General features: G+C 46.7%; 15 protein-coding genes across 15 annotated transcripts; 7 read left to right on the forward strand and 8 right to left on the reverse strand.

Annotated features, from left to right (window-relative positions):
* Nucleotides 1-196: 196 nt before the first annotated feature.
* GL50803_00112729 (Kinesin like protein) lies at nucleotides 197-3523 on the reverse strand (the record flags this gene model as incomplete). The annotated part of the gene is made up of 1 exon (XM_001708055.1): nucleotides 197-3523. One exon carries the CDS (start codon nucleotides 3521-3523, stop codon nucleotides 197-199), a length of 3327 nt encoding a protein of 1108 aa, XP_001708107.1.
* Nucleotides 3524-3583: 60 nt separating this feature from the next.
* GL50803_0011438 (Ankyrin repeat protein 1) lies at nucleotides 3584-4894 on the reverse strand (the record flags this gene model as incomplete). Its single annotated transcript, XM_038045672.1, has 1 exon — nucleotides 3584-4894. The coding sequence occupies one exon, from the start codon at nucleotides 4892-4894 to the stop codon at nucleotides 3584-3586; it is 1311 nt and encodes a 436-aa protein (XP_037902232.1).
* An 83-nt stretch (nucleotides 4895-4977) lies between these two features.
* On the reverse strand, nucleotides 4978-5772 carry GL50803_0011436 (Molybdopterin biosynthesis MoeB protein; the record flags this gene model as incomplete). Its single annotated transcript, XM_001708054.1, has 1 exon — nucleotides 4978-5772. One exon carries the CDS (start codon nucleotides 5770-5772, stop codon nucleotides 4978-4980), a length of 795 nt encoding a protein of 264 aa, XP_001708106.1.
* A 30-nt stretch (nucleotides 5773-5802) lies between these two features.
* GL50803_0011434 (20S proteasome alpha subunit 2) lies at nucleotides 5803-6555 on the reverse strand (the record flags this gene model as incomplete). Its single annotated transcript, XM_001708052.1, has 1 exon — nucleotides 5803-6555. One exon carries the CDS (start codon nucleotides 6553-6555, stop codon nucleotides 5803-5805), a length of 753 nt encoding a protein of 250 aa, XP_001708104.1.
* Nucleotides 6556-6763: 208 nt separating this feature from the next.
* GL50803_0015416 (uncharacterized protein) lies at nucleotides 6764-9928 on the forward strand (the record flags this gene model as incomplete). Its single annotated transcript, XM_038045824.1, has 1 exon — nucleotides 6764-9928. The coding sequence occupies one exon, from the start codon at nucleotides 6764-6766 to the stop codon at nucleotides 9926-9928; it is 3165 nt and encodes a 1054-aa protein (XP_037902233.1).
* Nucleotides 9929-10006: 78 nt separating this feature from the next.
* Nucleotides 10007-10708, forward strand: GL50803_0033433 (ASF1 like histone chaperone; the record flags this gene model as incomplete). The annotated part of the gene is made up of 1 exon (XM_001708051.1): nucleotides 10007-10708. One exon carries the CDS (start codon nucleotides 10007-10009, stop codon nucleotides 10706-10708), a length of 702 nt encoding a protein of 233 aa, XP_001708103.1.
* Nucleotides 10709-10719: 11 nt separating this feature from the next.
* Nucleotides 10720-12360, reverse strand: GL50803_0092729 (3-ketoacyl-CoA synthase; the record flags this gene model as incomplete). The annotated part of the gene is made up of 1 exon (XM_001708049.1): nucleotides 10720-12360. One exon carries the CDS (start codon nucleotides 12358-12360, stop codon nucleotides 10720-10722), a length of 1641 nt encoding a protein of 546 aa, XP_001708101.1.
* Nucleotides 12361-12477: 117 nt separating this feature from the next.
* On the forward strand, nucleotides 12478-13857 carry GL50803_0033434 (uncharacterized protein; the record flags this gene model as incomplete). The annotated part of the gene is made up of 1 exon (XM_001708048.1): nucleotides 12478-13857. One exon carries the CDS (start codon nucleotides 12478-12480, stop codon nucleotides 13855-13857), a length of 1380 nt encoding a protein of 459 aa, XP_001708100.1.
* A 1-nt stretch (nucleotide 13858) lies between these two features.
* Nucleotides 13859-14692, forward strand: GL50803_0015936 (uncharacterized protein; the record flags this gene model as incomplete). Its single annotated transcript, XM_001708047.1, has 1 exon — nucleotides 13859-14692. One exon carries the CDS (start codon nucleotides 13859-13861, stop codon nucleotides 14690-14692), a length of 834 nt encoding a protein of 277 aa, XP_001708099.1.
* Nucleotides 14693-14760: 68 nt separating this feature from the next.
* GL50803_0013428 (RNase P subunit p30) lies at nucleotides 14761-15486 on the reverse strand (the record flags this gene model as incomplete). The annotated part of the gene is made up of 1 exon (XM_038045718.1): nucleotides 14761-15486. One exon carries the CDS (start codon nucleotides 15484-15486, stop codon nucleotides 14761-14763), a length of 726 nt encoding a protein of 241 aa, XP_037902234.1.
* A 60-nt stretch (nucleotides 15487-15546) lies between these two features.
* GL50803_003713 (uncharacterized protein) lies at nucleotides 15547-15960 on the forward strand (the record flags this gene model as incomplete). Its single annotated transcript, XM_038046085.1, has 1 exon — nucleotides 15547-15960. The coding sequence occupies one exon, from the start codon at nucleotides 15547-15549 to the stop codon at nucleotides 15958-15960; it is 414 nt and encodes a 137-aa protein (XP_037902235.1).
* A 55-nt stretch (nucleotides 15961-16015) lies between these two features.
* GL50803_0013427 (Ankyrin repeat protein 1) lies at nucleotides 16016-16774 on the forward strand (the record flags this gene model as incomplete). Its single annotated transcript, XM_001708046.1, has 1 exon — nucleotides 16016-16774. The coding sequence occupies one exon, from the start codon at nucleotides 16016-16018 to the stop codon at nucleotides 16772-16774; it is 759 nt and encodes a 252-aa protein (XP_001708098.1).
* A 24-nt stretch (nucleotides 16775-16798) lies between these two features.
* Nucleotides 16799-20548, reverse strand: GL50803_0092739 (ATP-dependent RNA helicase A; the record flags this gene model as incomplete). The annotated part of the gene is made up of 1 exon (XM_001708043.1): nucleotides 16799-20548. One exon carries the CDS (start codon nucleotides 20546-20548, stop codon nucleotides 16799-16801), a length of 3750 nt encoding a protein of 1249 aa, XP_001708095.1.
* A 160-nt stretch (nucleotides 20549-20708) lies between these two features.
* On the forward strand, nucleotides 20709-22043 carry GL50803_0092741 (Kinase, CMGC CLK; the record flags this gene model as incomplete). Its single annotated transcript, XM_001708041.1, has 1 exon — nucleotides 20709-22043. One exon carries the CDS (start codon nucleotides 20709-20711, stop codon nucleotides 22041-22043), a length of 1335 nt encoding a protein of 444 aa, XP_001708093.1.
* A 69-nt stretch (nucleotides 22044-22112) lies between these two features.
* GL50803_0023235 (Ankyrin repeat protein 1) lies at nucleotides 22113-24971 on the reverse strand (the record flags this gene model as incomplete). Its single annotated transcript, XM_001708040.1, has 1 exon — nucleotides 22113-24971. One exon carries the CDS (start codon nucleotides 24969-24971, stop codon nucleotides 22113-22115), a length of 2859 nt encoding a protein of 952 aa, XP_001708092.1.
* Between the last annotated feature and the right edge of the window lie 38 nt (nucleotides 24972-25009).

Raw genomic sequence — 25009 nt, forward strand, 5'->3', positions numbered from 1 at the left:
AACAATCAAGATATTATATAAAATGTTATCATAGACCTATCAAGCGCATTATAGCTCTATTCTTCTTTGAATCTCATCTCTTGAAAAATAATTGGTTGTGAAGTTCCCTATAAAACTAACAGCAGATATTTTCTGCTTGTGTTGTATCCCCCAAAGGGTATGCTTGAACGCATGTAAATCTGAAACTCGTAGACAGCTACTTATGGTATATTTCGATCCGTGACTGTCTTGTAAGGCTTTTGGTTACTCCAGATGTTACTTTTGAGTTGAGAAGGTGCTGCTGGTAGATAGCCGCTTGTTGCAGCTGCTGTGACTTTCTTTTTTCCCGTTCAAGCTCAAACCGTAAGAATTGCTCAGTCGTGAGGTTTGACGGTTGTTCTGAGGTACTATTAATCGAGCTGATGTTGAGACATGGACTCTCATGCAAATTGGACAGAGCAAGGTCGTCTCTGGCCTTCTTTTTCGACACGCTTGAATGGGCCGTTTGAGACGGGGGTACCCTCGTACTCAGCGTAGATGTTCTAGTTGCAAAGGTGGTGCTGCTGGGGCGCTGTGTACTTGTCCGTGCAAGGCTGCTTAGGCTGTTCAATTTAGATTGTACCAATATTGAGCCACTTCTTGTTCGCTGAGTCTGGGCAATAGAGTATGTATTTAGATTATCCATAACACACATAGCCGGTAGGTCGCCTGTCCGTCCACTAGGAGATCCGAGAGACGTGATAAACTTTTCAGGCTTGGGAGCCGTTTTTGGACGGATTTTCTTAACCGTTCCCGAAGAGGACAGTGCATATTCGTACGGTTTTGCTGTATAATTTGAATAAGGCCGTACCATATTCAATCCTACTGAGCCTGGGGGCTTTGATGGAGTGACCATAGAAGGGGTGGTAACAATGGGGGTTCCTCCCCGAGGAGGAGACACGGGCCCTGCAGCCTCGCTTGCGATCCGCTCGCGCTCATGCTCTCGATCCTCGTACTCGCTACGCAAAAACGTTACATAGTCTAGTGGAACAGGAACAGGCATGAGCTCCAGAGGTAGGACTATTGCTGCATGCTGAGACGGTTGCCGTGGAGCCTGTTGAACATAGCCAGGAAGATGCGCAGCTGTTCCACCATAAGCATAGCCTCCAACGGACTCACTTAAGCCCATTGCCTGTTCATCAGAGGTGAGCTCATGGGATGTTTCTAAAATGCTCTTAGTCTGCTGTCCATCCACGGTCTGGAGGACACTACTGACCGCCCTTGTCTGCCCATCAGACTTATAAAGATATTGAACTCCGCTGTTCTTGTACTCACTATTCTCTACGTTCTCGGTAAGATCACTAATGGTTGTCGTGTATGCCGAACCACTGCGAGCTTTGGGTGCAGGTCCAGTCATCGGACGGCTGTGGGGCCTACTACATGGTTGTAAGCCGCCAATAATAATAGCTGCATGCTTACCCTCACAGCATTCATGTATTACATTCGAAGACTTTCCATACTCCCTTTGAAACCACATGCAGATCTGCAGGAGCTTGTCAAAGCGCTCCATGAGCTTCTCCCGCTCTACAAAGCTACTCTCTTCGACCTCTTTCAATCTCATTTGAAGAATATTAAGCTCGTATTGAAAATGCTTGGTTAGTTCTTCACGTTGATTTATCATCATACAGTCCAGTTCTACAGCAAAGGTACTCTTTTCTGACTCAAGCGCACACCTAATTTTAGATTCCAGTTCGGCCTGGTCTCTGCTTTCTTCAGCGTACTCTTGTGCGATACGTGGCAAAGAATTTATGAGCTCTGTGTTCTTAGTATACAATTCCTTTGTGTCTGCAAGAAGACGCTTTATCTCTTGATCGTGTTGCTTCTGCATCTTTTCCACAGTGGCGTCAAATCTCTGGGTCGTTGCACTGAGCTCCCTCGTCAGGGACAAGATCTGCTGCTTCTGATCGCTTATTTGCTTGAGAAGGGCTTCTTTTGTCTGTCTACTCTGAGCCTGAACCTCCAGGAGATCGTTTGATCGTTGATCCAGCTTTGCTTGAACCTGATTAAGTGAGTTCTGTAGGGCTTTGTTAGCCTTTGCTGGATCAGTATGAGAGGCGGAGCGGCGCCTCTTGGGACTACTAATTATGTGATCCGATGTTTCTAATTGTCGTGCAGAGGCAACACGACTTCCAGTATTACCACTGGTAGGCCGTGCACCCATTATGATATTTCCGTCTTCATCAATGATTTCTCCATTGGGACCAATGGTGTATTCACCTGTCTCTTTGAGCACTTCAACCATCTCATTAATACGGCCCTGCAATGCCTTGCGTAATTCTTCCTCTTTTGATAACTGCGTGCGGACATCTATCAGTTCAGACGTGAGCCGCCTTACCTTAGACTCCAGATCTGCTGAAGACAAATCAATTATTGAAACACGGGGCTGGTTAATGATATTTCTACATCTATGTGCAAACTGTATTGTCGATAGAGTTTCATCATAATTGGATTTCAATGGGTACACTGTGCATATCATGGTAGTGTGGCAGGAGCCTCCTAAAGCGTGCTGGAGTATCCGGGTCAGTTTAGAATCTCTGTAGGGAATGTGTGGTAAGTTCTTTGCCAGTGCCTGGACAACGTTCCCAAGGGCAGAGAGGCTTCTATTGATGCTAGCAGCCTCTAACTTTCTTGTTCCATCAGACGCTGATTTGGACAACCTCTCAGAACCCGCGAGATCTGCAAAGGTCAAGACAGAAGACCGGGTTGTCCCATTTACCCGATCATTTTGAACAACTGCAACAGAGAAAATAGCATGGGATCGTGACGAGCGTTCATTTGCTGCCGTTGCAAACGTTACTCTTCGATTGATACCTTTTTTAAGCAGTGCAAGCATAGCATCTGCTGAAGAAACTGGATGAGCAGAAAGCCCCTCCGCATACACAGCGCCGGTTGTTGTCTCACGAAGCTGTAGGATCTTGGAATCCTGCTGCTTTGCAGGTGTTGCATTGCTAACGATAGAAGGCTCCGCACCAGCACTGGAGGCATCCGGCTCCACAAGTTGTCTGGTACTGCCGAATGAGCCCATTGTGCTACTTTGTACAGGTGGTTTATCATCTAGTAAGTCATACGTGTTATCCAGATAGAGCTCGAGGAACGATACAACAAACTGAATCTCAGCGCTCCCTTCCCTTGCTTGGCGCTGCTGGAAAAGATACCTGATGGTCCTCGTTACCATACCTTCATTATTTTTTTCTCCAAAGGTGGTGAACGATTTCCCTGATCCGGTAGCACCGTAGCAACAAATAGTTCCGTTATAGCCATCTAAAACTTTATCGGCGATGGGGAGCGCTATGTTTTCAAATATGAACACCTGAGAAGTTGTGCCCGGCCACATGCCATCTAGCTGATACTCCTTTTCTGCAGCAGTTCCGTCCACCGCAAAATCTCTGGCTTCTGCTATGCTGAGGGTGGTTCCTCCAGCGGTAGTAGACACGCTCATCTTTATCTGCTCTGCATCATCAGGGACTGGTCTGCACCGCAGGTGAACCTCCACTTTGGTTGACATTCAACTGAAAAATTGCAAATCCTGGGAGTTTTTTTGATGCCAACCTCTGTAAGCCCTACCCTACTCTGGCGTGCATTCTTCAAGCAGCTCCATTGCACAGCTCAGGTTTTTGATATCTTCAGAGAGTAGCTTAATTTGTGATTCTAAATCATCAGATCCACCTTTCTCGCCAAGGACATGGTTTTTGTCAAGTGACGTATATGTTGTTAATAAGCTTTCTATTGTGCTCTCTGACACTGTATGAGCCTTGTCATTCCGCGTTTTCTCTGATTTATTGTTATTTGCTTGGTGACTATCCATCATCCGCAAATGTTCTTGAGGAGGGAGATTTGGTTCGGTAGATTTTATTACTGTAGCTGGATTGGAACCCTGGATCTGCGGATGTTGAGGTGGAAGGTTAATATCCATTGAATGAGCATAATCCGTTAGATGGCTTGCTTCTCGAGAGGTACTACATGGACTATGGAGAGATTCTGGTTCAGTTACTGCTTGTTTTCTCAACGAGCATTGTGTTTCAGAGGTGAACGGAGGTATGGGAGGAGTCAACGCTGAATCCAAGCGTATAGCCTCACAAATGGAGATGGGTTGCGGAGATGATATTTTTTCATATCTATCCACTGTCATTCTTGCTTCCTGCAGGTAGTTTTCGAGGTCTTTTCCATCAATCCCAACCAATTCCAAAACTCTTCGCATTGTTCTCACCTCCTGCTTATATCGTAATATAACGTCCTCCATTCGTTTCTGAACAGCCATAAATTGGCTTTCGAATTCATCGTGAGACTTTATTGCCTTATTGGCCAATCTCCAGATTGCAGCCTTGCATAGGTCCAGGTCTGTAGAATCCGATGGTACCCTGCAAGCGGATGTATTAATAGTACCGGCATTGACAATCTTAAATGAGTCGGGTGACAAACACGACGAGATACTCTCGCTGTCTTCGTTGTTGTGGATTGCATTTATCTGTTGACCTGAGGCCGCGTGACTGGCAGAACAATCGTCCTTAGCTGGTTTCTTCCCATGTTTAAGAACCAATGCTAGCATGTCATCGTCTCCACAATCCACTGCAGCGTCAAGGGGACTGAGATGCCCGGGGATAGCTCCCATGTCATATTCATGGGGAAGAAGGGCCTCCACTGCCTCTTGAAAGTGCTCGATGATTGCTATAATAAGCGCACTCTGACCACGTGAGTTTACGCATCTGCTCTCGTGATCCATAAGATTTTTTACCATCTCGATGTTCCTCTGTCGCACAGCACACATTAAAGCTGTCTCTCCACACTCGTTAATACTGCATGACAAGTTCTCTATATGTGTAGCCACATACTCTAAATTTCCGGCTCTAACAGCCTGAAACCATTCTGCGGACGTCATTTATTTTTGGTTCGGCTTTGTTCTAGATTTGGTTAATAAGATTTAGTTAGTAAGGGATTGCAAGAGACCTAAAGAAGCCGAATTCACTGCTTAATGGGAAATTCCTTTGAGATCAGGTAGCTGATAGCGGCATATGCGGCCCAGACACCGAACATTGTGGTTATGATGGAAAACGATGGCAGGCTTAGTTTATACCCTTCACTATCCTTTGGGTGTTCGACGGGTGTCTCCGTCGTGTATACACACACAACACTACCAGACCTAATGTTCATATCAAACAACTTGTTCCGCACTTTCCTGGCAAGTGGACACACAGTCGTATTCCAAACTAAATCGAGTCTTATTTGGCCGGGATCTCTTTTCCTTGCAGCGCCCATTGAGGACACGATGGGAACGTTGTTTGTGAGACAATAGGCTATGATCTCACACTTTTGTATGAACAAGTCTATGGCGTCTATAACAATGTCGGGCTTATGCTGGGCAGCATACACCTTCATCTCCTCTCCGCCAATCTTTTCACGGTAGACGGTGACATTGCAATATGGGTTGATGCGCTCTATCCGTTCCTTCATAATGTCCACCTTGTACTCACCAATGGTCTGTGTTGTAGCTACTATTTGGCGATTAATGTTAGATACCTCAACAACATCCTTATCGACAAGTATAATAGTCCCTACTCCACACCTGGCAAGCATTTCCGCTGCGAACCCTCCAACAGCACCTACACCCACAACCATGACAACAGCCTTCTGGAGTGCGTTGAATGCATCTTTCCCTTTGCAGAGGATAAATCTCTGGAAAATATCCTCTGGAGCGTAAGCAGTTACTGGGGCGTCTCTTTTGACAGCGGGCTCCGGCGCATCGGTAGTTGGATTCATTTTTCTTTACGAGAAAAGATCCCGCATCATTCACTTCACTTGCCTGGCATAAGTGTTGATCTCATCCGCGGCTAGCAGGCGGAACTGCCCCCCTGTCTCATCCCCAATGATTCCTATTTCTACTGTCTTGCCGTCGATGTCGCCATCCACGTACTCATGAAGACAGGTCAAGCCAATGAGAATGCCGTCGCTGATACTGACAGACTCGTTGTACCGCTTTTCCAAGAAATCTCGGGCCTGGCTCGACTGGTTTCCGTTAGCGCACGCCTTCCACGTATAGTAGCTTCCCGAGCTGTCTACTTGGTAAAGAATGTATGGATTAATACGGCTGCCATTTGCTTCCGTCTCGTGCTCAGTGGCCATAGATTTGCCTGCGAGCAAGACAGAACAGCCAAAGGGGCGCACACCGCCCCGCTGCGTGTACTCTTGCATTGTAGATGCTATGTCACGAGCTAACATATTAACGGGCATGGACTCCTGAAACTCGTTCCAGTATTGCTCATAAGACTTTCTACCAAGATTAAGTAGATTGCGAAAATCGGCTGAGAAGCCACTGTATGTGATACCAAGGCTGGGAGACACATTATCTACCAAACTGATAGTAGGGTAATCAACCAGAGGGTTCTCTGCTGCCTTATGACACATCAACACAACCCCATTGGCGCACTTAATCCCTATTGAGAGCCTTCCTCCATCAACAGCCGCCAATGCATAGGTTATTTGACGTAAGTGGCCCGACGGAGAAAAGGTGGTCAGGGAAAAGCTGTAAGCAAGCTCGTTCATTTATTTTTGAAAAGGCAGAGCAAATTTATCTACTCCCAGAGAACATAGAGCGGCCTCTACACATCCGTTTCCGAGCTCATGACTGTAGCATGTGTTTCTAAACAGAAAAAAGCTAATACATGTGTTAGCAAAGAAGGTATCGTTCATTCACAGAAACTGGGCTCAACTGGAAACCGCACTTGATCCTAATGCCAGAAAAAACATCCCCATGCTCCACCTAGATATACGAGAGCTCATTGTTCCTCAGCGAATGCCTGGGACTCATGTAACGTTGACGTTAACGTTCAGGAATAGGCTTCGCAATACAGTAGACTGCGAATTCGTTCATCCAGGGTCACTGCGCCGCAGACAGACGAATGGATCTGTTTGTATCATCTATCCGTCAGAGGTGATCACTCCAATACCCTGGATGTCGCACTTAAGTCATGAGCTCACTGTGACAGCAGAGATATTCAATGACGACGCCATGCTCTATGAAACGACTGTAAGAGTAGCACCTCTGAAGGTGAAGCACATCCTATCCGGAAAACGAATGTTTCTGGAGCTTCCAATGGACAAGGTATCCTGTGCTGCCGTCTGCATCTGTAAGGACATGACAGAAAGGTCATCCAAAGTATTTCTACAAAAGATGCCATTGAATCATATTATTCCGTTGTTTCCAGAGCCCATCATTGACTGCTATCTGATTGTAGATGCGGGATACATCATTAGGCGCTCCATATATGATCGATACACTAGGACTACACCTGAGAAAATACCCATAAGTTTGGCCTCGAAACTGAGGAGAGTATCTATTGTTCTTCGAGGCCTTGTGGGAGACGTTGTTTGGGAGTCAATGGTGTACAACGGAGAAGTAGACCCCAAAACAGGTGAAATAATAATGTATGAGCTCATTAACGGATTGGATGCGGTTGCAATTAACGTTCTATCCGCCTTATATAAGTCTATTTTCACCAAGAGCAAAGGCAGAGCCAAAATTAAGATTGGTCAGTCAAGTGAAAGTAGAGGAGATCATTCATCCGCCAAGAAAACAAGGCGTCAACAAGAAAAAGATTATAAGCTTCTGCTTAATGCTTGTGTGATGGAAGGCATTGTTGCTGCTCCTAGTTGTGGCGCAGGTCTTTCACGCACTCGTGGCCCATCACTGATTGAAGTACTCGCATCCATTAAAGGCCTGTCGCACAACAATCTTAATCCGATGGATCTACTGGCAAGCTATTCGACTTGCGATTGCAGCCAGTCCACTTTGACTTTTGATAGACTAAAGAGCTTGATGTCAGAGAACCCAAACATGTGGGTAATAGCCAAACGAATCCGCAATTGGATCTCTGTCGTTGACCATAAGCATATCTTAGCTGGTCTGGTCCGAAATTACATCAGCCCCACGCACCTCACTGTTCCCGAGCGCATTGGCAAGAGTCAGCTCCACGATATCCTGCGCGATTGTGACGATGATAATGTGTGTTACGTTCTTAGCATTGTTTGCAGGGATGCCATGACTCTTCCAAGAGTTACAATAGGAGAAAATACCTATTTTGCTCCCACATCAAGCGAGCAAGTGTCCCCTTACAAATGGCTGCAGACAGGTGATGACAGCATAAATGGTCTGCACAGATTTTGTCTCCACTATGATATTCCTCAAAAGTCTGTGTGCAACTTTCTGTGGGAGCGACTATGCATTGCAGATCCTTCGAGTAATATGACGGACCCCACGGCTGAGATGGTGATGAATAAGTTATCTTTATTGTTAACTGCAGCACTCAACACAGGAACCGTCGAAAAGTGGCGCAATGGGAGAGGTAAGACATATTCTCTTCGGTCTTTATTCATCGATCTAATCATTTATATTGTTACTACTGTAGAAATGCAGCCGTTACATGTGCTATACCAAGACGATGCAAATGGACCGGAGGTTGAAGTTAGCCAGTCGTACGAGTCAGAAGAAAGCATTCTGTGCGTGGATCCTCTGGAAGAAGTCCAGCAAATAGAGCATTTGGCCTCAGAAGAATACAGTTGCCCGAAAGCGTTGCTGTTTTCGAGGCATGTTCAGCAACATGTCAATGAGGTGATCAGCAGCCAATCTAGCTCCTTAAGCAAACCGTCTGCATCACAATCACTGTGTGTCCAGGGAGAGACACGCATGCTGCACTCACTAAGTTCAGAGGTGTCTCTCTCTATTGCCGACTTGGCCACAGAACCTAAAAATGAAGATCATCAGGCTGCTGACCCCGTCGATCAAATTCACCTGCCAGCAATTCCTCGACCCAATAACGGAGTACGAAGGCAGATTCATACACCACAAGATAAAGCAAGATTGGCAAGTAGCACTTCACTAATCAGCCAGGCTGCATCCTCTGCCTTCAGCGATGTGTCCTGTCAAGAAGATGATGTTATCTTATCAACTATAGACTATACTGATCGCTCAAAGGGTTCAGTGGGAAGAACTGGGACAAAAACTGTGATTGGCCCTGTTCTAGGGTCATCCTACTCTTCACTCATCAATGTCTCTCGATTGAATACTCCAATTTGCGACCTTTCTTTCTCTTCTTCTCCTTCTAACGCACTACCACCGTTATATTCGAATATCTTTACGGATATGATTAAGCTCATAACGCAGGAAAAAGCTTGCACTACGGGACAAAGGATGCTTGATCAATGGACAGAGGACCTTATAGAAGCGGTCGTTGCACCAACCACCCAATTTGCCAACCCCACGTGGGGACATAAACAGATGCATGCTATGCAGGACCTTTGTGTAGCCGCAGCACACCTTAAGCACATCATACTCACGCTCAGTTCATGCATTGAAAACGTGGACAAGGAGCAGGTGAGGTTCTTAATTATGAGTATCTTGTCTGATAGAGATCTAGAGCATCTATTGCTTTCTCTTAATGAACCCCTCCTCTCCTTCCATAGTAAGCTTACTAGCAGCACCAAGGAGACACAGACCATAAGCAGTTTCGCATCAAACCTTCCTCACAACTTGCCCCGCGAAAGCTCTCCCTTTGATTTTTCAGCTCTACAAGAAAAGATGTCTTTGAATGACAGGGTTATAGACTCTATACTGGAGAAAGCGACGGCCTATGCCTCCTCCCTATCTCCTAATAGACACACCATCAACACAGCATCAATTCCAAGCGTGCAACGTAGCACTGACACATTTATATCTGGCAATATCGGATTCGCAAGGTCCAGCAGCAAGGACACTAACTATCTTTTTGAGTCCAACTACGAGAGTAGGGCTGGAACGCCCGACATATGCCAGATGCTGGAGTCGATAGAAGGTGGTGACTGTGATCAACAACTAATTGAACCAGCCACTTGGGACTACGGAGTTTGCCCATATGAATGCCAACGTCTCATACTAACATAACCAAGCAAACCCAAGTAAATTGGGCAAATCAGATTAATTTTATTTTTGTCTTTCGGTTTCAAACGAAGAGAACAGGGAATGGAGCAAGTTGTTCTTTTTGATTCGCCGTCCATTAAGATACTGAATCCAGAGACACCCTTCCTAGAGCCTCTTTCATTAGAAATTAAGCTTCATCTTCTCGAGAAACTTTCAAGTCCTTTAGTTTGGTCCGTAGAATATGTTGACGGAGTTTCGCCGGAACAGTCGCTTATTCAGGTCCCAATAGGCCCACCTACTGCACAGAAATTGAAGTTTGTCCTCACTGTGCCACCTCCTACCCCCTCTGCCATCTCCGTCTCCGGCCTCCTCACCTCTGCAGTGTATCGTATTACCATACAATATAAAGAGGCCTATGTCTGGAGTACTGCCTTATATTTGTCGTGTACCGATACTTCTGGAAAACACAGACCACCAGTTGACGAGGAACTTTCAGGAGACTCTATCCATACAACCGAACCGGATACGGATCATTCACAAGATGATGAGGTTGCGAGCCATCTGCTTGAAGATGAGTCTGAGGACAGCGAAGATCAGACTAATGGTAGCTCTGAAACTGTTGACGACAGTTCCTCGCAAGGCTCTCGTCCTGATGCAGAGCCCGAAATGAAGAAGGTTCCTCCACAACCATTGCAAATGGGATCTGAAGATATGTTTTCCACATTTGTCAAGACAGTTACCCTTCTATCGCGTGAAACGAAACAAGGCATTTACACTTTAGAGCCTAACGAGACCTTCTCTTAGCTTCTAAGTCTTTAATTAACCATTTCAGTGCAAGTTTTGGCCAGTATTTCCTTTACGTCGCACCCTTTAGTACCAAAATCGCGTTCTAGACGATCCTTGAACCTGCTGCAAAAGCCCTTGTAATCTTTGTCGTCGTCTTTCTGGGTGTTAATGGCACATTCTTTATCGTAGTCCCTGGCCTTTTCATAGTCAGATAGCAAGTGGGAGGTCTGCTTGGCGAGGTCCCACGAAAAATCAGGGTTTGTTTTGTCAAATGTGGTTGGGACAGTCATGTGATATGCATCTGTAGCTTGCCACACTACAGAGTTGCATTTGAAGCCACTGCCGAATGCTATTTGCCACACCTTGTGGCCGGGCTTAACTCCACTTTGGCATTCGTGATAGGCAAGCTCATACCAAACAGAACTACTGGATGTGTTACCATACCGGTAAAGAGTGGCTCTTGAGGCAGCCATCTGTTGCTCACTGAGGTGCAGCAGTCGTTCCATTTCATCCAGTACTGCACGACCACCTGTGTGAAAGCACAGGTGGTTAAATATTTTACCCACATTAGGCATAAAGGGAGCAGCATCTTTTCTGCTTGTCTTCCGAACGTTACTGAGCATTTGATGCCACAAGAACCGGCATATTTCCGTTACTGGCATGAATTTCTTAAAGACTATCTTCATATTGTCATGCAGCGCCTTTCCTGCACACCGCGGAACGCTTTTATTGATGATGACCCCAATATTGCCCTTTTGGTCAGCCGTTTGGTATACACATCTGTAACTGTCGTCGCTCCCCCCGTGGTGAGTCCTCACGAGTCCCAGAAGCTTGTACTTTGCATATATGGTTTTTGGGTCCCTTGCGTCGCTTCTAGATCCCTTTATCCTATATGATGGATTGTTGGAGAATAAAACAGCAGAGCAGCCCATCCGAAATAGCACGTTCTGCATCAGCATGCTGCGCTCTTCTCCGCGATAAAAATTCTGTGTCATGTTCTCTGTTGATACTAGCAGTATAAGTCCTGGAGAATCATGCATTATGGCTCTGATAAGATCGACTCCAATAATAGAAGCAGAGCACCCCATGCCACCCAAAGAAAAGCTTCTTACATTCTTGTTCAGCCCGTACTTGTTGACGATCATAGCGGAGAAGCTGGGTGTAGGACAAAAGAGGCTACAGTTAGTTACTACCCCCGAAATGGCCTTAGGGTCTATCCCTGTTTTCTCCAGGAGGGCGTCAATTGCGCCGAATATGACCAGCTCGGCCTCTTCTCTTGCAGTCTTAATAGTACAGTTGAAATCTCTCAGGGATCTTGGAATATGTGTAGACGGGCCTAAGCCTGTCCCCTCACATATCCGACGCATGAACTTCATGGACTCAGCTGGGTAATGAAAGCTTTCAAGCGCCAAGTTCAGTAGCTGCTCATTTGTCGTCTTGTAGATCTCCTCGTCGGGCTGAAATACTGCGAAATCTAGCAGATAAAGTGCCCTGGCATCCGCTGCGGCTGCGCGCATGTAAGCCACTGTTATCAGCAGCACTGTAGTTACACATAGGCAGCACAACACCAGGGGGCTGCTTTGGAGCTCAGGGATGACCCTGTAGTTTATACCATCAGCAGCCCAGTCCCATGCATACTCAGCTGCATGAAGCCATGACCAGCCAGCCATTTTTAACGGTCATGTGTACCATCCTCTGTAGACCAAGTATACTGTACGGTAGCATGTAAACCATCACAACCAAATCCAAGCAAATTTAAAGAAAAGAAAAGACACATTTTGCACAGAATGAATATACTGAAGGATCCGACTCTCTTGGAGGCCACATGGGCTAACATTTCTGCTAACAACGGAGAGTCTAAGCAGCAAACGACCTTGTTTTCGCCCGTTTCAACGGAGTCAGAACATGAACCTTTGGCTGAAGTGCGCGCGTCTCAAGCAGAATTCTTTCGTTTTGTTGTCTTAAAGGTTAAGGAGTCTTCACAGGTACTTGGGTTCTCGCGTATTCCCGTTGTGGTTGAGGTTTCCCAGGTCATTCCTGACCCGCGGTTGCTTCCCTATGGATCGGCGGACATGGCGCGCTTTCTCAACCACTTGGGGTCAGATATCATTAAGACAGGAGTTGCAGATCATCTTTCTTTCCCGAGTCTCTTCAGTGGCCTTGTATTCCTCGTGAATAGTCAGTTTTGCGACATGCCCAGGCTTCAATCGCGGTTTGCAGAGTTGAGCCCCACTCTACGGCAAGTTGGGCTGGATGATCGTGTACTGGGGTCCTTTGCTGCGTTGTCTCACGGGTTTTTGGGGCGAAATCTCAACAGAGTCGTAGAGATAGCCAAACGAGGACTGCACGACGCAGACAGACCCCTTGCCTGGTCCATTCTGCTTGGGACAGTAAATGCCGCAGGGGACACAATTGAGCCTCTTCAAGGAGTCCCACTCACGCTTCCTCCTGCTGCAGACGTCGGAGAGGGGATGATCCTCTATACTGACCTCTTACTCCAAGCGGATGTGTTGACCACATGTACAGATGAGCACCACTTTCTTTTCAACGACAGCGTGCTCCGCCTCCTCAGCTGTTTCATTAACACTCCCCTTCAGTGGCACGGTGCCCGCAAGTATCTCGGACCAACCTTAAAGTCCACGAGTGGTGACATCATTCCAGCCAGTGGCATCTTCCCCTTTCGAGGAATGTCCAGCTACGTTGCACCGCTCCTCTTCCTGTACAAGGAGGAGTCCGTCCTCCCGCACCTTCAGATACTATACACACGATACTATTGTCGGCTACACACCATAGAGGGACTTGCACCCCTTATGGGGTTGGCTGAACTCCTTATCGCCGAAGGCTGCCCCGACCTAGTAGTAAAATTCAGGATGCTTCAAGCGCAGAGTCCAGACATCAGCCTCTGCAGCATCATTGTGCCGTGGCTCATGACTGGATTTGCAGGATATCTTATGCCACGAGAATACTTTCAATTGTGGGATCGAATATTGGGATACAACGCTTTGGAGCTTCTTTCGGTTTTCGCAGCAGCCATACTCATCCTCAAATCTCCCACTTTGGTTGGCCTTTCAGACCCACATGACGTAAAGTACTATTTAAGCGATCTGAGTGGCATCCAGACAGTCTCTCTCCTACAATTGGCGCTATTCTCCGTTGACAAAAAATAGCATGTCCATCGTCGACTGCGCATCGCACCTGCGAGACATCTTCAACAACACTGTGCCAGCATTTGAAACAGATCCTGATACTATCAAGTACCTAGCGCCACTACTTAAAGAGTATAAAAGCATCGTGCAAGCAATTGATGAGATGAAACAGATCCTGACTTGCAGAATTTGCGCAGCTGAAGCCGAACAGCAAATTCTGAAGGCAGAACTAGAGCAAATAGACCCATCCTATCATGAAAGATTTTCTCCCAAGGTTCTTCAGGCTGCGCGATCTCTATCAACAATTGTCTCAAAGCTTGCCACCACAGCGTCTTCAAATAGCATATCACCTAGTAGGCCTTATGGGAGTGAGATTGTAAGCCAGCTTACTGTCCTAGAACTAGAGCTGTTGTTCTTCGAAGCCCAGCTGACAGAAATAGATGGGAAGCAGGAGCAAATGAGGAAAGTCTTGCAGAGTTTACACCAACAGCGCAAGAAGCTTAATGAGTTTAATAACGGAACACACTTGGAAAACATACTTCTTCATGAGCAGAAACAGATTGGCACGTTGGCAGAGATAGAGCAAACAACTGCCAATCTGGAACAGTCCATGGCTGTATTGGAGGCCAGGCTGCAGTCCTTTGGAGCTAATATGGATCATTTTAACATAGAGGCTCTTGCAAAGGGCACACAGGAGCTCGCCGCGACACAACAAAGGATTACGGAGATGCTTGCAACCCCCGAATATGATGCGATTGCAGGCATCCCACAAGTGAGTCCTAAGGAGCTGGACGCGGAGATAGAGCGCATAAGGGGAGAGCTTAACGAACTTATTGAGCAACTTGAAGAGGTGTAGGAGTATAGGGGTTGAGGTGGAGTTTAGTAGGCTAGAAGAAGCTTCCAAAACGATCTCGTTCCATTGCTTCACGAAAACCTGGTGTTGCAGAAATTATTACGATGCTTCCTGGCGGCAGATCGACTGAGGACTCGGCGCCCAGCAAGCCAGATATGGCGTGTGTTAAGCTTGTATAGTTTCTTGCACTGCTCTATTGTGTGCAGCACGGGTTGGACTCTGCCACCGGATGACAGCAGAATTGGTTTGTTTCTTATGCATCTGTTCAAGTGAAAGGCGTGGTATACATTCCCAGAAACGTCGTCCTCCAATACCAGCTCCACGGTTAGCCCACTGTCATATAATTCACGGAGTAACGAATGGGAGTAGCGTATCTTCGCTCCTGCTGCTATCTGCACTACATCTATGGGAAGCCTCACTGCCTGTCTTATTTGATCATCGGTGTGCACCCTTACACCTATGATATCGTATGCTTGGATCTCTGGCGAGCTGTGCCTCCCCTGCAGCTGAGTGCAATTTGCGTCTAATGTAACGCGAGACAGAATGGTCAATTGTCGTCCAGAAAGCTGATGAGATACATGCAATGGCGTCTTTCCGTCTGCGCACTGGTACTCAGATAGCATTTCTGCGGGGCCATTGAAGGTAGCTGTGCTAGCATAGTAGTCTATTTTTGGACACATTTTTAGGTCTGCAAGGGCTTTCACATAATGTTCTACAGCACAGTAGGTGTATCCCATTGTGTGCAATCGTTCTAGCGAGCTGGAGACGTCTTCAGAGCACCTTATGCATAAGTCCATGGTTTCGGTTAAAAGGCCAATAAAAATCATAAAATTGCCTGTCTTGTTGGAGCAGAGGCAATGACACGCTCCATTTGCTTTCTCGGTGCAAGCCCCGCCGTTGTCAAGCGACTAGAAGATACTCTCAAAGAACATTCTATTTCGGGACAAGTTGCGCTCCTAACAGATACACCGCGGCTTCTACAAGGTAAGGTCTTCTTGTGTGTTACACTTGCGGATGTATTTGCGTTGCGGCAGACTTGCGAATGTATATCGGACCCAATGGTGTTGACAGCTCTCTGTCTCTCTGACTTCGATACCCTTGCACAGGAGTTTCCGTCTAGAGAGACGTTTGAGCTCCTGTCGCTGCACATAGATTCAGATGGGGAGTTAGACATAAGTGGATTTATCAAAGAAGCAAACAGTCGTTTGGGCCATCGGATTCTCTGTGACACCATTGCAACCCAAGGGCTCCTCAGGCGGGCAGTTCGCTGAACCTAAAGAAATTGGGAGGGCTGGGGAAAAGCAAGTAAATAAAGCAGGTAAATCCATGAATGAAACGGCGTGGTTTAGAGCTGCAACGAAGGGGAACCTTTACATCCTCAAGGAGAGCGTTGTGCAATGGAGGGGGCTTCAAGACACGGATGGGAACAGCGCTATCCACTATGCAGCAAAGGCCAACCGGCTTGATGCAGTGAAGTACCTGGCCCCCATGGAGCTTATGATCCGTAACAGACAAGGCCAGACCCCGCTTGATGTAGCACGCGAAGCCGGCAGCAAGGAGGTCGCGGCGTTTTTGCGTGATGCAATGAGTGAAACATCCCCTATCAGAATGCAATTTGATTCTCCAATCTGGTTCACGGCAGCAGCAAACGGAGAGCTCTCCGTTCTCCAAGAAAATCTACGCCGCTTCAAGGGGTATAAAGCACCTGATGGGGAATGGAGGGGGCACACAGCTCTCATGATCACGGCAGTGACTGGTAACTTGGCCGCTGCACAGCTCCTGACTACTGTAGAGGCTGGGATAAGTGGACCAGATGGGAAAACGGCTCTAATGCTTGCCTGTGAGGCCAATTATCCAGAAATAGCTGCTCTTCTGATTCCCCTAGAGGCAGGCCTGGTGGACCACTACGGCTGGTTCGCGCTTCTCTATGCAATAGACGGCGCCTGCATAAAGGCTATTCCACCTCTGTATCCCATTGAAGGCAAGATGCGCAACGAGTTTGGTTTATCGGTCTTAGACATAGCCAGGCAGTACAAGCAAAATGAGGCAACAAAGATTCTAGAAGAGCTGGCCAAAACAAACTGACCAATCACTGGTGCAAATTTACCTTTACACGTTCATAATGGAGCCAGTTCCTTTCTGATATTCGAACGTCCTAATGGTGCTCAGCAGCTTGTATTCGTCCAGATCTATTAAGTCTATCAACCCAAGCATGCCAGGGATATAAGGAGTATCGTCATTCAGGGGCATATTTATGAACTCTAGCACAGCTCTGCTGAAGCAGAGGATGGGAGACGCGTTTGCACTATTGTCCAAGTCTTCCAAAAAGCGTTTAGTATGGTCGTTCAGTTGAATTTCACGCCCGAATATATCAGACAACTGTTTAACAAGATCTAGGCCGATTAGGTACTTATGTTTACCAGCGGGCGATTTTCTTTCACCGGTTTCATTGAAGACACACAGTGCTGCTATGTACTTTTCTAATACTAAGGAAATGGCTATGAAAATAGAGCAGAAGGTATCTTGTTTTTCAGTAGTATCTAGGTATAGCCTATAAAAGTGCTGGTCAAAGCGGCAAAGCTCGAAAACAAACGCACCAGAATCCTTCTTAGATTGATAAAATATGCAATCTACATAATCATTAATTATAACATAAAGTAGAAAAGTAGTAAGTGGTCCATTGTGGAGGTATGCTCCATTGGCTATTTTCGTCTGGCACCCTATACTCGGCATACCGGCCACAAGACTACCTGACGGAATGGATAGATAATAAATCAGCGACCCCGTTTGGTCAAATGTCAAACTTTGGAAATCAGTGGTATGCTTGCTGGCAACTAGATCTAAGGACACTGAAGAATCATATGGACAGTAGTTATAAATAGACTCCCATGGTCGCCGAATGATGTTATTGATGTTCCCAAGATTGACAGCGATTGCCCTGGCGGATACTTTACATGAATTGGCTGATATTGTGCTATACCCAGCCAAGTTAACAGTGACTTTGTCAGTAACCCCATACTTCTCGGTAAACTCGTTAAAGAAGAAATGTTGTGGTACATAATTTTTAGAAAAGTATTTCAAATAGATTGATTTCTTCAGTAACTTCTCAAGAACAGAATTAAGCTTCTTGAGCATAGGTGGAAAGATGGCTTTGTGACGCATATCAAAGTATGCTGCAATTTCAGATCCAGGTTTGTCCATGGCTGTCAGGATGTCTGCAAGCGCACAGAGTTTAAAGTATGCTTTATCATAGCGCTCCACTTCCCGGAGTATCACAGAAAGCGTTGACGCTATGCACCCTTTATCTTCTGCGCATTTTTTCCAACAGCTTTTAGAGTTGCTGTTGCTGTTGCTGTTGCTGTTCTGGCAATTCTGGCTTTCCTCAGTTTCATTATAACAATAACCATAGGATTGTAATGCACTGACAAGCTCGGTATTACTCAAGGGGTAGATGGTCTCTATGAGAAGCTGCTCGTGGCTTGAAGGCTCAGACAGGAGACCAACTTTGGCCAATTTGGAGCGGCAAGAGATAATTTCTAGCTCAAGCTGTCTCAGGGAGTATGGCGAGAGACAACGCACTAAGCACCACCTGGCCTCCTCGGGTGTTGGATGCTCTGTAGGGACGGGGAAGCGCTCTCTCCAAAGTGCCAGTATTATTGCAGAAGCAGCCCCATCTGAACACCCATCAAGGGTATACATAGATGGATTGGTGCGGAAAAGGGTGATAGCGGTAAGGTCATTAAAGTTCTCCTGATCATAGTCTTCTAACGGAATATCCTTTGGCATCAGATGAGAATAGAAAGATACCTTATCATGAAACTCTACAAAAAAGCTCGGACAAATGATGGCTGTGAGAAGCAGAAGTGCCCTGCTTGTTACTGAATCCTTAAGTTTGCTTTTAGAAAGTCTCATCTCTAAATCAGAAATAAATATAGAATGATTAATGGCATTGAATGAGAAAACAGCCATACCAGTATACGGAAGTCCCAGCATGAAGTGCCAATAATAACCGAGTGCTTTGTCTAGAGAGTACTTCATAATTAGCGGAAGGATTGCTCGCTCGCTAACACCATAATGTTTAGAATTTTTAATCATAGCGACTGTGTCAGGAGGAAGCACATTGGTGCCTTGAGCTTCATCGGTTTTCAGCTCATCCTGTGCATTTTCGGTAGGCTCGTCGATGGGCATATTACTTGACTGCTCTTCTGGTTCAATGGAGGACTGCTCTCTATCTTCGGAGTGATCCTCGGGCTTTTCATCTGCATTTGAATTATCAGCGGAGCAGCGATAGTACTGCGCGAAATACTCATGTGTCAGTTGTATGGGATGATCCTTCCTATTACTGATTGTTGTGTCGTACTGAATGACCAAGGAAGAAGCAAGAAGAGAGCGCAGGATGTAGAATATATCCATAACTGTGAAGCGATTGGACGTCAGCAGAAGCTCGTTGATCAAGGATGAAAGGATAGACCCGGATGACTCCTCTTCGTCCTCCAAGTCGGTAGCGCCAAGAAACGAGAGCAAAACTAGGTATGGCAAACTGTCCAGCTCGGTCTCCCTAGCATAGCAAGGACTAAGGTATTGAAATGCGTCCATGGGGATCACTGAGTGGTACTCTCCAGGACGCACTCGCCCTACCCTGCCCTTCCGTTGAATCATGGACTCGATAGACGTCAAAGTGGTTACAAGTTTCTTCCTGCCAGAATGCAGTGTAAATTGCCTGGTAAGACCTGTGTCTATTACATAGTATAGAGTGGGAAGCGTAAGGGAGGTCTCACAAAGATTTGTTGCCAACAAAATGTTGGGCACGGCCTGACTCTTATTCATGGCTGCCAAGGAGTCTAACTTGTACTCCTCGCTGCACACCGAATGGACAACTAAAATATTATATGCATGCTTATTAATGTTCCGGTTTCTTGCCCAAGCCGTCGCTATATTATCAAAGATAGTTATAAAGTCTGTGATGGCGACAATTCCAGGCAGAAATACAATAATATCTCCTCCTCCCCAATTAATGAGTATGTTAAGAAGGATAGAAGCTGCTGCTTTAAGGTATGGTCTGTGGTTGAAAATAGCCGAAGATTGTGCATCACGTATAATAGCAGTTATCTTGAGGTTATTGTGGTGTCCAGCTTTCCTCTTACCTTTGTCACCCATGTCGGCATAAAACTCTTTGACGGGGAAGTTGCCTTGTTGCGCATCAAATCTAGTGCCCGCAATCGCAAAGTGATAGAAGTTGGGGAAGATTGTCCGCAGAACAAGAGGGTCCTTTGTTGCCGACATAAGCACAAGTTTAAAATTGTATCGCTGTTGGGCGATTTTGCAGATAGCCTTAAGCTGCTCTATTTGCGGTGACTCCTCGTGAATCTCGTCCAGTATAATGAAATCAAATTCATCTGGACGAGAAACAATACGATTAAAAGCTGCGCCAGCCGTTGCAATCAGAAGCTGTGTTCTATTGTCAGAGATGTTGCAGCGCCCCATAAAGAAACCGACATCCTCACCGATGGTTGTACCAAGTAAGGACGCTATGTAGTGAGCTAGGCGTTCAGTAGGAAGTCTGCGAGGCTGGACCAGCAGTATGCGTGAGTCCGGAAAAGCGTATCGGATTGCTATCGGCACCTGAGTGGACTTCCCGCATCCAGTGGGCCCTGTGACAAGCACAGTGGAAGAAGATCTCAATACGCTAAGAAACTCAGGTATCCACGAAGTATCCAGTTTGAAGGAGGAGCTAAGAGAAACGTCTGCTAGGCGGGTCGATGCCGTTGTGTTTGGGACTGCCGCACTTCGCTGCTTATTCCGTGCTTGACCCCGTGGCTGAATATGTATCTCTATCTGCTTTTTCGATTTGGGAGCCATCGGCGTTTTAAATCAGCCGATCTTTTTTAGGATTGACTTTTTTTGGATTATCACAAGCAAGCCTAATACGACAATTTAAAATAAAACTTAAAAAAGTGAGACTAAGAGACATACATCTTAAAAACCTTCCTAGTTACTTAAAGCAAAACGATAAGAGACAATGGCACTGTCTTCACGCCCAAATACCGCCCGCCGAAGCTCCGCAAGGTCTGGTGCTTTGGGGCCAGACACGTCAACGCAAAATCTTGAGGAGGGGCACATCAATCCGGGGCCCAACGAAGTTCTCGGTGGCCGCTATGCCATATTTGCTAGGCTCGGCCACGGAACGTTTGGGCGTGTCTATGCGTGCTATGATAAGTCTCGCGACGATACAGAGGTCGCCGTTAAGGTCATTCGCGCCATAGACAGATACACGGCGGCGGGAAAAGCCGAGGAGGCAGTGCTGAATAAAATTAAGCAGGCAGCGAAAAAAGCCCAGCATACAGGCTACTCGTCTAGCCTAATGAATAGCTATTATGCAAAGCTTTGTTGGAATAATTGCAATCTAGCATACTTGGAAAGGAGCTTCCAGCATAACAATCACATTTGCCTTGTCTTTCCGAAATATGGCATCAGCCTCCTTGATCTACTTAAAGCAAATAATTTTCGAGGATTCAATATTGACTGGACGCGGGAACTCAGCCGTAGCTTCATGGTTGGTGTGGGGTTTCTTCATGACCTCGGATATATACACACAGACATTAAGCTGGAGAATATCCTTTCGCGAGAGAAGCCCCGCGCCACCCGTGTGCGTGATCGGATATTTGTGCATCCCTCTGGTGCAGAGCTTGTGTTGATTGACCTGGGGTCGAGTGTTAGATTAAGTGACCACAGACGTCCATCCCTTGTCTGCACCCGACAGTATAGACCCCCGGAGGCATATCTTGGCTTACCCTTCGATCAGACTTTGGACATCTGGTCTTGCGGATGCGTGATCTTCGAGATCCTGACTGGACGCACTCTTTTTCGTACTCACAATTCTGTCGTTCATCTATGTATGATGGAGAGGCTCCTGGGTCCTATGCCCGATACGGTTATTGAGCAGATGGACATTTATAACTCTAAATACCAGGAGTTCTTCTGTAGAACAAAGAAGTCGTGGTCTCTTCCTACCGACCTCGATCCTCAGGAGCGAAGGCACTACGAGGAGCTCCTTCCTCTTGAGCGTGAGATTGACAAATATGGATACGGGTATCATACGTCTCTTATTCACTTGTTGAGAGTGATGCTCAGTTGGGACGCGCGCAAGAGGTTCTCCGTACCGGAGTGCATGGCACACCCCTTCTTCGAGGAAGAGCCCCGTGAATCTAAACAGACACAGACGTCGGGGAGGAATCTTGCTAACGATCAGAACATGGGGACTTTGATGCGTGACCTTTTGTCGGCAATCGATAGAACCCATCCCCGCTACAATGATCTAAAGAATGCAGTCGATATTGCTTTCGGGATAAATTAAGAAGTTTGCTTGTCACGCTTGTCGGAGGCGTTCAGAAGTGGTACTGGCATTAGTGGTGGTGCCATTCCGCTAATACTCTGCTGGACACCATTCTTCACCGCGAAGATTTGCGATTTCTTTGTCGCGCGCGTGGAGCATCTCCTTCAAGCTACCTATTTCATTCTTCAGAACATTGATTACAGTCGCGTTTGCACTCGCCACGGCACTACGACCTCTAGGAGACAAGCTTGCTTGCGTGCGCTCGTCATTCTTCTCTGCTTCCTTCAGCTGCTGTGAGGCAAGCTTGGTTAACAGGGGGACGATCTGCTCCGATGTAACCGCCTCATCCTTTGGTGGTGTGTTCTCACAACTTCGGGCGCGACGAGGGCTTAAAGCGCCACTGGTTGGAGTCATAACACCGCTACGTATATCTGCAAGAGATCGACCCGAAAGCACCTTCTTGAGGGTCTCACCACTGGACTCCAAAGCAGTAATGACTGAGTTGTTTTCCTTCCCTTTTTCATCCATAGCAATCCGAAGTGACTTGAAGGACTGCTCCTGATTTTGAAGGGCAGCTATGAGGCACTGGATACGCCTGTCCCGTTCAGCTATATCTTTAGCCATCCCATCCACTGTCAGTGCCGTCTGCACACTCTCAGTCTTATTGTCCATAACTGTTCGAGAAGGTGCAGCTTTCGTTGCATGAACAAGAGCCGTTGCAGTACTACTTGAAGCCATAGAATGACAATCCATCACATAAGACATAGCTAGTTCTTCTGCAAGGATCTTCATTTGGTCGAGGTCCAACTCAAGTTTTCGAATTCGCCGCACAGCCTGAAGGGAGCCTTCTCTGCCACGCATACCAACAGGATTGTTAGATAAAGCCTCAATAATCTTATCTTTTTCTGAAAGCTGCTTATGGAGCGCTATAATTTCCTTTGCATTAAGGCCAGGGTCAATTGTAGAAGTTGGGCCAGAAAAGTCGATAGTAAATTCTTCCAAAACACACTTTAGGTCAGACAACTGTTTTTCTGCGACCAGGAGCTTGTCCTTGAGCCGCTGCTTATCCACGCGGAGAGCGTGAATTTCTGCTTTAGCATTAGACCGATTCTTTTCCTCAATCTGATCCAAAAGAGACAGCGACGATGTTAGCTCGGCGAACTGGGCATCCTTCATCTGTGCTTGGGCTTGTAGGCGCGAGTTCTCCGATTCAAGTAGAGAGACCTTCTCCTTGAGGACCATTACCTCCGATGTCGAAGGCTCAGACCTTGCCATTTTTGAAGAGGCACTCTGTAGACTGGTAATCATATCGTCTTTCCGCCGGACATCATCCGCTAACTGTGCAATCTTCCTCTGCAGATCTTCCACTAGTTCATCCCTCTCTTCATTGAGGCTCTTGACCTTTGCCTGGATATCATCAATCAGCTGTTTCTGTGCTTTGAGCTCAGTGTCTTGCTTGTCAACGATTTGCTGAAGAACCTCGGCACGTTGTGCGTGACGACTTTCCCCAGTCATTGATTTATGGGATTTTATTGCCATGTGCGCATTGACTTTATTGGCCGCAGCTAGTTGAGCTCGCAAGCTCTGGACTTCCTCCTTAAGTGATTTGATCTCCTCCTTGAGTGCATCACAGTTAGCTGCGTTATCTTGATTCTGTGGCAGCGAAGAAAGTGCTGATGCTGGCACTCCCAATTGAGTTGGCCCTTGGTCAGATGACTTAAGGCTTAGAAGGTCTGTACGCAATTGCATGATTTCATCTTCAAGTCTCTCAACATACGACTCATCTGCAGTTCCTCGTAAATAGTTAGATGACTTCTGTTTGCTTGGTGAATTCAATTCAGATTGCAGCTTTCCAATGAGCTCATTTTTTTCTTCAATCTCCTCCTTGAGTAGTGCTATCTCTGTCGTAGCGACTTTATAGGAGAAGTCATCACCACCCTTTTGTCGAGCTTCAAGCTTCTTAACTTTTTCCCTGAGCGATTCTATTTCCTGGGCCATCTTTTGAGGAGATGAAGCACGAGCAGGAACGTCTGCAGGCTTTGTCTCCAAATGTAGCTTTAACTTCGTAATCTCAAGGTCCTTCATTCGAAGTGCATCGTCTGTATCTCTTATCTTCCTTCTGAGCTCAGAAATTGTCTCCTCCAGCTCGGCACAACGCTTCTGCATAGCGCCATCCTCAGTGATGCCGCTCTTCAAGCGTGTCGAGGCACGGAAGAGGGCGCGGGATCGCCTTGCAGGGGCGATTCGAGCAGTTACAGAGTCGTCTTGGCTATTGAGAGGGTCAGAACACCCAGATAGCTCGTTGTGAAGCTGAAGCTCATCGTCATCTAACTCGCTAGCGGCATCTACGTGTGGGGCAGCACAAGCAGAGATTTGTGAATGCGTGCTGAGGCTTTGATACTCCTTGAGGTACTTGAGGATATCCGTGTTGGACTTTGCGCTAGCAACAGTGATCATAAAGGTAAGGTCATCCTGAGAGACAACGAAGTGCTGGAGCAGCGCTTTGAGACAGTCAAGGTTATTTGTTGCACAAGCGTGATCAGCGGCAGACAGATTTTGTCGATCATTAACCAGGCGGAAGTGCTTAATTATTGCATTGATGACTGAAACATGTCCATTCTGTGCGGCAACCATCAGAGCATCCTGACCATTCGGGAGTTTGCAGCCCTTCTCCAAGCCGACCAGAAGTTTACAAACGGCGGCGTGTCCGTTTCTGGCTGCAAGTATTAGTGCAGTTTCCCCAGCATTGTTGGTTAATTTCTGTTCGTAGCCCATGAGGATACGGATGATGTCGGTATTTCCTTGACTGGCAGCAATCATAAGACCCGTGTAACCAGCGTCGTCCCGTGTGCCGTTATACTTGTGGGCGTATTGGCTTATCAAAGAACTGCTTTGAGCACGGACAGCGGCGATCCAATTCTGCGCCGTGGAAATGCCTATGCCACTCATCTTCCGACGAAAATGAAATTTTAGTCCACAAAAGATTT

This window comes from Giardia intestinalis, chromosome 5, assembly GCF_000002435.2.
Source record: "Giardia intestinalis strain WB C6 chromosome 5, whole genome shotgun sequence".
NCBI lineage: Eukaryota > Fornicata > Diplomonadida > Hexamitidae > Giardia > Giardia duodenalis.